General features: G+C 36.8%; 1 protein-coding gene across 1 annotated transcript; it reads left to right on the top strand.

Annotated features, from left to right (window-relative positions):
* Positions 1 to 3,903: 3,903 nt before the first annotated feature.
* On the top strand, positions 3,904 to 5,276 carry LOC106345834 (dormancy-associated protein 2). Its single transcript, XM_013785024.3, has 2 exons — positions 3,904 to 4,148; positions 4,788 to 5,276. Exons 1-2 carry the CDS (start codon positions 4,061 to 4,063, stop codon positions 5,072 to 5,074), a joined length of 375 nt encoding a protein of 124 aa, XP_013640478.1. The 5' UTR covers positions 3,904 to 4,060; the 3' UTR covers positions 5,075 to 5,276.
* The last annotated feature ends 6,240 nt before the right edge of the window (positions 5,277 to 11,516 follow it).

Below are 11,516 nucleotides of genomic sequence, written 5' to 3'. Positions count from 1 at the left end.
AAGACTTGATAGCGATGCTAGGGGTATATATGCTTTCTAGACGAACATCTAGACTGTATTTTAGAACATTGATATATATATATATATACAAAAACTATTAGGCATAAATTTTCCCATTAGCTATTTTTCCAGGTTAGAATACGACGCTGATCTTTGACTAAAATATTTCCAGCATCCGCCTTCCATGTCAAGTACTTTTCTTGTCTGTGGATTAAAAAGAAGCTTCTAGGTAAATGAAAATCTTCCCATTTCTCAAGAGATTGTTGAATCTAACATAAAATCTCACCAATGATCACCTACATAAACAAGCTTAAAACCCTAAGAGTGGAGGTTATTCGATATTCACAACTTTTACAATAAGAAGACATATAGAATTAGCGTTCATACATCAAGCGTTGTACTTCTATTAAAGATCAATAAAACACTATATTTGTTCTTATTGATCGTATTACTTCTTGTTGACATACTGGTACGGCCCTGGATAAGATGATCTGCCTTGGATCACTTGAAGGAATGGATGTAGGGTGACCTAGAGGCTACTAGCACTCAGTTGGTCGATGGTCATATCTTCAGAGCTATGGAAAGGCTCCAAAGAAGCTTAGCTATTCTCTAAATACATGATAACTGGGTAGTGTCAGAGATTGATCAGGATAGATCACTCTATCTAGTGTGATGATCAATGTTCTTAGGCTGAACATAGAAAGCAAAAGGAACGAGTATGATGTGATCCTAGGCAAGATCGATCTCATTAGATGTAAGGAACATGGGATAATCCTTGCTATGCTAATAAGAGACTCAAGCATACAAGCTATGAGGATCGAATGGTAACATAAGAGGTGCAGAAAGTCTCTTGATACTCCTAGATTGAATTTGATGGATGTGACACACTAAAGAGAACAATCCTTGTCAATCTAAGTCTTAGAAAGATGTTTGATATATGCTTGATGTCCTATTTAGTCTTTCTGCTCTCTCTGAAAAAAAATATAAAGCATATCCCTCAACATGCTGCTGAGGGATATGCTACTAATAGAGCTTGTAGTAAGTCTCATTTAATGGCTCATCTTTAGGAATCCTCAGTACACTCTTGGTGAAATCAGCCACCCCCTTATTAGTAGCATATCCCTCAGCAGCATGTTGGTAAATAATAGGTTCTGGTGCATCATACTCTGGAGGATGTTGACGAAAATTTGATTGCTGACTGATGTCAAATGTCAGCCTCGCTTCTATTTGAGATGGGTGTCGATCGACATAAAGACGGTGTCGATATATTATTGGTAGTTATACTCGATAAGTCATAGGTTCAAATAGGTTTCATTCAATGTCTGCGTATTGTCGATTGACACTAGCTGTCTTTCGAGAATCCACAGACTCTACAGGGATATCGATCGGTGCTCATCTGATGGTGTTGAACGAGACCAGTGCGTACTACCAAACAACATGGAACTTTTAACTTGAAATTCCCCTCCTTGAAGTTTTGCATGCTTCACCACTTGCCAGAAATCATCATCTATGATGGCATTCACGTAGTGCTTCAGTCCAGCCTCACCTTTTCCTTTAACCAATGCTTCTTGTCTTCTTAAAACATCACTAGTCTTAATCACTTGTGTTTCCAGCTTCTTCACATGAGTGCTGAGGGCTTCGAACTTGTCATTCAGATTGTTGTACACATCATCCATCTTCTCATTGAAATCTACAACCAATTTATGCTGCCCCTCAAGAACCTGATCAATCATTGTTTCTAGTTTATTATCTTGAGTTGCTGCTTCAGGATACTGATAAGAGGATGCTCCAAAGTTTCTTGTGAAGCCACCATTGTTGCATTTGCTGAAGAGTTTCTGGTACTGCGAGCTTTAGTTGTTGATGTAGTTACTTCTTTGGCGCCATCTAAATTTTTGTTGCTCTACTAATTTCCAGACCTTTGATTCCGAAAACCAGTACCACTGACTTAATTCACATCCTCCTCCTCGCCCCTGTCACCTTCGGTATCCACAGTCTTTACATCCTCTGCTAACATGTTTCCTGAGAAGTTTACGAAAACTGTCCAGCTTTGATTTAACTTCAGCCATCTGCTCCTTATCCAAGTGTCAGCCAATTTCTTCCTCTCAATAGCAGTGTTCTTCGTGCTATTGCTAGACGCCAAGTTCTCAATAAGTCTCACAGCTTCTTCAAAATTTCCAGTGTCGAAGTTTTCCTCACTAGTTGTGTCTAGAGCCATCTGATAAATCAAATTGGTGCCTCTAAAGAAGGTACCTAGCAGTTGTACCTTTCTAAACCCATGGTGTGGACAGTCTCTCTAATATGACTTGAATCATATCCAAAAGCTCTTGAAAGACTCTATAGGCTCTTGAGTGAAAGTATCAATCCTGTTCCTCCAGTATTCAGGCGGTGCATTATCAAAAATATTATGCAGGAAGGCGTTTGTTATGGCTGTCTAGGATGTAAGAGATCTTGTTGGTAACTGCTTAAGCCAATAGGAAGCATACCCAGCAAGTAAGTACTTGAAGAAATTGCAAAGAAGGTAGTCATCAGGGACTCCATTGGCTTTGATAGCAGATACTAAATCCTCGAACCGCACCAGATGATTCATATAATGCTCTCATGTGGGAGTCCATGATAAGGATGTTGTCCCATGGGTGCAAAGTAAGCAGACTTCAGCTCGAAATCGTGCCTTTGGAAAGTAGGAGACGGAATTGCAGACTTGTTGGCTAGTAGTGATGTGGACGGTTGTAATCAGCCAACATTCTGGATTGAACGGCCTGGACATTCTCAGCAACTGCAGCCGGAGCGATTGGTGCATCTCAGCATCAGGATCTTCTAAAGAAGCTTCTTTTGAATCAGGGATTACACCCCGTGATCATCAAATCTCTGACCTGCTGCATCAGCAAATGACACTCAGAGAAATGCAGGTCTCCATTCGCATTCTGTATCAGTACAAGAGTCACGGCCATGTCACTTGCTTGCGGGTTGGTGCCAATCGGTGTTTGAGTAGTGGAGATCGTTGCTTGCTCACAAGTGGTGTCAATCGATGAAGAAGAGTTGTTGATCGATGCTGGTTGCTTCTCCTTGCGAATGGTACGTTCAAGTTTAACAAGATCTAAAACTGAAAAGTGGGAAATAACCCAAATAGAATATAGCGAGAACACATTTCCCATAACAGTTAAATGAATTAAGTAAACCTATCTTAAATATTTAACAAAATAACGTCTTTTCCCTTTCTACTTAATTACCTTCCAAACCCCTCATCCAATAAGTCCCTCTGGAAATATTGTAGGGTAATTATTGAATTAACCGATTAGTAAGTTTATAGGATTTCATATTTCCCCAAAATCATCAGTTATTGTATTTAACATTTACAAAAATAATTTGAAATCCAAAGTTATTGAGTTCATAATTTGTATTAGGTCTTCAAAATTCTAACTTATTAGAAATAAAGATTTAGTCACTAAAATCTATCAAATAAAAATTGGTGGAATTATAAAAATAACTTATATGGTTAAAATTTAATGAATAAAAATATCACTTCCTATGATGATGTTATTTGAAATTTCTTACAAAATAAATTCTTCTTTATTTTTCACTTTTACATAAAAATAAAAAATAAAAAATGAAATAAGATAAATAAAGTTTATATGAAAATATTATTTTGTATATTTATATATACTATTTAAATTAATAGGTTATCAAAATACAATTTTAAAGAATATAAATTTTCATTAAAAATAAAATTCAAAGGTTAAAATATTTTTTAAAATATTATAACATTGATTTAAATCTTTTTAAAGAAATTGCAATAATTTTTCAACATTTACCTTAATTTTAGATTTTCTGGAACTTAGTAGGTATTCAAATTCTATAAAATTCCAAATCCAATGTTGTGATAAATTCTCCCTCTTTTTCTTTTAATTAAAAAATTAAATTTTTTTTATTGAATTTTTGTTATTTGGCTTTTCTCATCCGCTCCTCCTCTTTCTCTTTAAATAGAGATCATGCAGACTGACATTTTATTCATCACCTGTTTTTCGACAAAGAGAGTGTTATAACTTAAATTCAGTTAAAGAAAATGGCTTCAAAGACTTTGATTCTGCTGGGTGTCTTTGCATTTCTTCTCGTTGTGTCAGAAATGGCCGCAGCATCTGCACAGAAGTCGGGTACGTAAAATTATTCTATATAAAATAAAAGTAGTTCCAGAGGCTGTGGTGCTAAAGTACTATTTCATAATTTCTTTTTTTTTTTTTTTTTTATACTATTTCATAATTTCATCATACCATTTCGTCCGTTTTAAGTCCAGAAAGTTTGTTTGAATGCTGGTTAATTATTTGGACTTGCTAAGTCAAAACACATTTAAGTATGATGTTGTTGTCTACTTGTCTAGTAAGAAAAACGATATGTGTAGTAGCTAGGCGGTGTGAACATCTAACTCCCCCGTAGAGGAACCAGGTTTGTCTTTCGCTGGTAGGCTCTCCAGGAGATTAGTCGAGCCTTTAGGTTGGAATAGCCCAGTTTTATTAAAAAAAAAAAAAAGAAGACGATATGTATGATATTGAAACCTTTTATACGTATCAGGCCATCTCAAACCATTTAGATGTTCGGTGCAAATTTTATATTGAAGGTATATAATGATGCGATTTATCTTTTTTGACCAGAGATCCGAAATTATATATATTTGAATAGTTTTAAGCGAAATTTTTTTCAATAATCGGGGAGTGCAATGCACATATGCACGTGCTAAAAGATATCTTTGAAATAATATTGAGGTGCTTTGTTTTGGATATGTACGGTGAAAACAGAGAGTGAGGACACTGTGCAACCTGATCGATATGGTGGTGGCCATGGCGGAAATGAAGGTTACAACGGACGAGGAGGATATAACAGAGGAGGAGGACACAACGGTGGTGGAGGATACAACGGAGGTGGAGGATACAACGGGGGAGGAGGATACAACGGCGGTGGAGGATACAAGGGAGGAAGAGGTGGAGGATACAAGGGAGGAAGAGGAGGCCGTGGGGGACACGGAGGAAGAGGAGGCCACGGCGGACACGGTGCAGAAGCTGTGCAGACTCAGCCTGGCAACTAAATCTATCAATACTTTAACCACCATGGATGATTTCATCTATGTATACACATGTGTGTATGACTATAAGTAAAACCATGGTGAGTTTGTAAAAGTTACTTAAGTCAAATAAAAGAAATTAGGTGAATAAAGTTTCGTAATGTAATGTCTCTATGTTCGAGTTGTAATATGCCCTCTTTGCAAAAATAAAATCGTTTGTAGTTTATGTTGGGAATTTTATACCAAAAAAGATATAAAATCGCTGAAAAATTCTTGTTTGGAGCCTTTCCTCTTTTATTTATTCAAATTATTATTTTTTAAATAGAAAGTATAACAAAAACAATTTGACACTACCTTTCTAACTAATTATTAACCGAACCACAATCAATTAGATCCAGACTACCAATCTAATCAAGATCCATTTATGGGGATGCTTGTTTGTTTGGTTTCTAGATTTTAAATTTTAGATTTTGGTTTTTAGTTTTTGGTTTTTGGATTTAAGATTTTGATTCTTTGTTTTTAGTTTTGCAATATATTTTAGTTTTTTTAAAACCATGAATTATGATTTTATATTTTTTTTTGTTTTTGGTTTTTGCTTATAAAATATTGAAATGAAAATATTATCGATAGTAAAATATTTATTGTGGAAATAATAAAATATAATATCATTACCAAAACACACATAATCATGTTTAAAAAACAGCAAAAACAAATATAATTTTATGTCTAAACGTAAACTTAAAAATTTAATTCTATGTTTAAATATAAGTCATATATACTTTGTTTTATAATTTTACTATATTTTATTAATATTTTTGTTTGAATTTGAAATATTAAAAATAAAATATTACTTATTATGAAAACAACAAATAATACAAAATATTACCACTTAAAATATATTTATTTATTAAATAAATTTATTTTAAAAGAGAAAATAATGCAAACTAAATAGATGAACCACAATTCATATATATATATATATATATGACAATACATAATTAATGTATGTCAAAAATGGCAATACATAATTAAAAATTTAAAAATATATAAAATAGTTATATTCCAAAAATATTCTATGTGAGATTGACAAGTGACTGAGTTGATCTGGATTGGGCCTGTCGTTGACAACTAGGCCTGGACGTTTGTAGTAAAGAAGAGCGATAAAGATTCTGCTGGGCCTCTGGTAAAAGAGTGAAGCCCAAGAGCTGAAGTTACACGTTCATATAAAAGGAGAATGATGAGAAGCAGAGGATAACACCTCATAACAACCTAACGGCCTCATCTTCTTCTCATGTTATCCAGGTACCGAAGCAGATGATTCCACCACCGAAGCAGAGATAGTGAATTCCATGTACCGATCCTGAAGGAGATGTACCCAAAGTATAGGGAACTCTAAAACTTTGTGTGGGTTCTTGTCAATTGTATTCTTTCGTGCTGCGTTCTGGGTTTTTTCAGTGTGTGTGTGGAGTCGCAATCTTCAAACAATGAGAGACATGAGAGATCGATAGAATCAAAGAGTTCGATAGTCAAGAGAAATCATTGAGATACAATACAAGTGTGTATTGAGATCGGATTCTTCTACAAGTGGTATCAGAGCTCGGCTAGAGCATTCAAAGGATCCAGAAGACCGGATCAAGGTCCGGATTCAGTAGAACGATCTGGTTCTACGAGGAGGAAAGATCGAGGAGCACCGATCAACGGGAAGAGGTTGATCGGGATTGTAAAGGAAGTTCAATTCTACTCTTATACTAAATTGATCTGATCTTGAATCTTTGGTTGTGCATCTAGTTGCTGTGGGATTGTTTTCTTGGTTATCTGCAGGTGACAAGAAGCGAGGAATCACACATCAAAGAGGATGGATCCGACGCCATGGAGGTTCGAGATCGAGAAGTTCGATAGGAAAGGTGACTTTGGACTTTGGAAATTCAAGATGATGACACAGTTAGAGATTCAAGGCCTGGTATCAGTACTCCAGAAAGAAACCAGTTTTGAATCTGATATAACAAAGCTAGAAGAAGGTGTCGAAGTAAAGAAAGACCTAAAGAAGGCAGAAAGAGATCTAAGAGTTAGGAGTCTATTCATCACTTGTCTTAGTGATGTAATCTTGAGGAAGATAATGAATGAGATTACAACTCTTAGAATGGTGAAACCATTTGAGAGAGACTACCAATCAAAGTCTTTGCCAAACTTCATGTATCTCAAGAAGAAGTTTTCTTGCTTCAGGATGGAAGAAAATAAACCAATGGAAGAGAACTTTTACTCCTCTTTCCTAAAGCTCCTAGCTGATTTGGCAAGTATCAAGATCTACTTCTCAGATGAAGATCAAGCCATTCAACTAATCTCTGGCCTGCCTACAGCCTATGAGCCATTGGTACATACCATACAGTATGGACCAGGAAAGCCACGCTGACTGTCAACGAAGTCATCACTGCGGCATACTCCAAGGAGGCGGAGATAAAGCAGCAGGGGTTGACAACAAGAGGCATACACTCAAAGGATCTTTATAGTGAGTCAAGGGGAAGAACATCGACCATAAATGATTCAGGAAACAACAAGCAATGGAACAACAAATTAAAGAGCAGATTTAGGCCTAAATCAGTAGGCAAGTATAATGTAAAACAAGATAAGACTTGTTGGATATGTGGAAGCGATGGACACTGGAAACTAGACTGTCCAGAACGCAAAAAAACATCTCACTCCTTAAATTTAGGAAACTCAGCAAACGTGGCAAAGGATCTTTCAGGGCCAATAGCCTTGACAGTCAGTCTGATAGTATCACATGAAGAGTGGGTGTTGGAATCAGGTTGCACTTTTCATATCACGCAACGAATGGATCTTCTATCAGAGTTTGTGGAATTTGAAGGGAATAAAGTGATGATGGGAAAGAACTCATTCTGCATAGTTCGAGGAATGGGAAAAATAACCATAGACAACAAGGATGGATCATCGGTCACATTGAGTGAAGTTCGTTATATCCCAGAGGTGGAGAGAAATTTGATATCCTTTGGACAACTAGAACAGTCTGGTTGCAGCTACAATGGAAGGGACTATATGGTCAGGTTCTACAAAGGAGGCAGGGAAGTGCTGTCTGGAATGTATAACAACTGATTATACTATCTCCAGGGCATTATAAGAAGACAAGAAGCAATCACAGCAGCAGGGAGTGTTGATCTCACGAAAAGATGGCACACAAGGCTTGCACATATGAGTCTTTGATCAATGGAAACGTTGGTTAGGAGATGATATCTGAAGAAGGAGGATGTAGGGACGCTTGAGTTCCCAAAGGCAAAACACACTACGAAGGCGGTTCTAGACTACATCCATTCTGATCTTTGGGGATCACCAAACACTATTTCCAACTTATCATGGGCTCAATACTTCCTAACCTTCACAAATGATTACTCTAAGAAAGTTTGGAATTATTTTCTGAAAGCTAAACATGAAGTGTTTAATTGTTTTGCAGAATGGAAAGCACTGGTGGAAAATCAAATATGCATGAAGATTAAAAGCTTAAGAGCTGATAACGGTTTGGAGTTTTGCAACCAAAAGTTTGATCAGCTGTGCAAGGAAGCCGGTATAAGAAGACACAAGACATGGCTCTACACGCCTCAGCAAAATGGGATCTCAGAACGGATGAATATGACCACCATAGAAAAAGTCACATCGATGTTAACTGAGACGGGTCTTGATGGAAGCAATTGGGCTGAAGCAGCGTCAATAGCAGTATATGTGATCAACAGGTCACCAAGTGCTTCAATCAAGTTTGAGATACCTGAGGAAAGATGGTCAGGGCACAAACCAGGGTATGGACATATGAGATGTTTTCGTTGTATTGTGTATGTTCATCAAGTCATAGAAAAGACGAGTCCTAGAGAAGCTAGAGGAATCTTCTTGGGCTATGCTGAAGGGACACGAGGATATATAATATGGTTGTTGGAGGAGCAGAAGGTCTCTGTCAGCAAAGACGTAGTGTTCAATGAAGAGAAACTATTCAAGGATCTTGAGAAGGAACAAGTGAGTGTTGAAGAAAGATCCGAGTCAAAGGTTACAAACAAAAGAGTCAATTTCCGAAGTGTGCTGGAAGACATATGTGAAGGGGAGAGTTCAAACTCAGGTGGAGCTTCAGTGGAAGCTCTAGTTCAAGATCAGAACACTACATGAAAGAATATTGCAGATTCGAAAGATGATACTGAGTCAGAATCAGGAAATTCTAGTGATGAACAAGATGAATTAGGAACCTATGTGCTTGCTCGGGATATAGTAAGGTTATAAGACCACCATCTAAGTTCGAAAACGCCGACTTTTTGGCGTACGCATTGGCGAGCTCAGAAGACATAGAGATGGAGGAGCCTAAGACCTATCAGGAAGCTTTGAAAAGAAAAGATTGGAAGCTCTGGAATGGAGCAGCAGATGAGGAAATGGAGTCACTAAAAAATAATCATACTTGGGATTATGCAGAAAGACCAAAGGATCATAAGGTGATCGGAAATAAGTGGATCTTCAAGCTGAAACCAGAATCCCAAGAGAGAATCAGCCACCAAGATACAAGGGAAGGTTGGTGGCTAATCTCACTCAAATTACCCTAAGGAGTGAATTACTCTCTCAAATAAAAAGTTCAATTGTAGTACTTAGGGATCAAATTCTCAGGGAGCTAGGGAACCTAATAAATCTAATTAAATTAATTAATCTAGGTTCATTATGATTAAATGTAAAAGACATGTTTGTGAGCAAGGCAGTTGCTCAATTGATTGATTGGGGGTTTTGGTACTTAGATGAAAGTAGCTAGACTTAGGGTTTTTATTCAGGTAATCAGGATTATAATCCTACAGATGCCTAATAAGTTGTATGCATGATATTATAGAGCTCAACACTTATAAAAAAACCATTTGGCTCTCGCTTTCTAGGTCTGTCTATTGACCAGTGTCAATCGATGATTCAATAGGAATATCGATTGATACACTTGTTGAAACGTCGACAGATGATTCGATTGGAATATCGATCGACACTCTTGGTCAAGCTTTAGCGTGCAGGTTGAATGTGCTCACTAAGCTTCCTAGATCACCTCTCGCCTTACTCTAGCAATCTTAGCTCAGTTAGGATGGATTCAGGGTGAGATTGATAGACCATGGGTTTGGCCCACTTTCACCCATGGTTTATAAGTGTTTTTACTACTAATTATTATATTATAGAGTCTATTTATTATATTTATAAGATCAGGAGTGATTTGGAGATAAGTGATGATTTGGAGCATTTTGGAGATATTTGGAGCAAGCACCCAAGATGACCATTGAGCTTGACCATCGGTCGATATTGAGGAACAAATATCGATCGATGTTCACATCAGAACATCGATCGACAGCGAAGCGCGCAGAAAGCCCGTTTGGTCATAGCCGACTTGAAGCCCAAGTCTTTACCAATTTACAAGATTACCCATGACGAGGTTTAACCTAATTGTATAAGTTTTGCCACCATGTTAGAGACAAAAGTGTGATTTCTTGTGTTTCTAGTTTTACTATTATCAGCAAAAGGTTTTTAGGATTTTGATAGATTGGAGAGAAGATCCAAAGTTATATTTGTGATTGGAACTCCATTGATGTCTATTTACTATTCTAATGAAGTTTTCTTACCTAATTGATGTTTTGAATTGCTTGGCCATGTCTGAGTAGTTCCATTGTTAGATTTTAACGTTTAAATAGGTTATGAGGGATTAACCCTAACAATAGATTGCTGAGTTGTGATAAAATCATTAGGATTGTCATTAATGCCTGATTCTAGATTAGCTACCTAGAACTTGCCCTTGGATTGGTAGATAAAAGCGATAGCTTCATTCTCATCCTGAAACAATTCTAATTGAGCTAAGATTCTTGCTAAGAGTAATGCGAGAGCTGATCTAGTGAGCTTAATGAACATCATTCAACCCGCGCATAAAGCTTAACTAGAAGCGTGTCGATTGATATCCGTACTGGATAATCGATCGACGGAGTGAAAGGTGTATCGATCGATATCCCTATAGAATAATCGATCGACACTTGCTATTGATCGAACACATTTGTTTGGGTCATTAGATCTAGTTAATAGACAAGTCCAGAAACGCGAGAGCTGATCGACTTGTTGCTTAGTAGTTGAGCTCTACATTATAATGCATGCAACTCATTAAGCATCTGTAGGATAATAATTCCAAGTTTCCTGAATAAAAACCCTAAGTCTAGCTATTTCCTTTTAAGCAACAAAACCTCAACCAATCAATCGAGCAATTACTTGCTCGATAAAACTGCAAATTTAAATTTTAATCATTAAACCATCGAACTTAACAAATCCGATTAGATTTATTAGGTTCCCTAGCTCCTTGTGGATTTGATCCCTAAGTACTGAAATTGAACCTCTTATTTGAGAGAGTAAATTCACTCTTTAGGGTAATATGAGTGATATCATAGATGCAAGCTATCGCTTTTGTCTACAACTCCTA

This window comes from Brassica napus, chromosome C7, assembly GCF_020379485.1.
Source record: "Brassica napus cultivar Da-Ae chromosome C7, Da-Ae, whole genome shotgun sequence".
NCBI classification, from domain to species: domain Eukaryota; kingdom Viridiplantae; phylum Streptophyta; class Magnoliopsida; order Brassicales; family Brassicaceae; genus Brassica; species Brassica napus.
The sequence above is the reverse complement of the archived record's forward strand: the minus strand, read 5'-3'. Positions and strand labels throughout refer to the sequence as shown.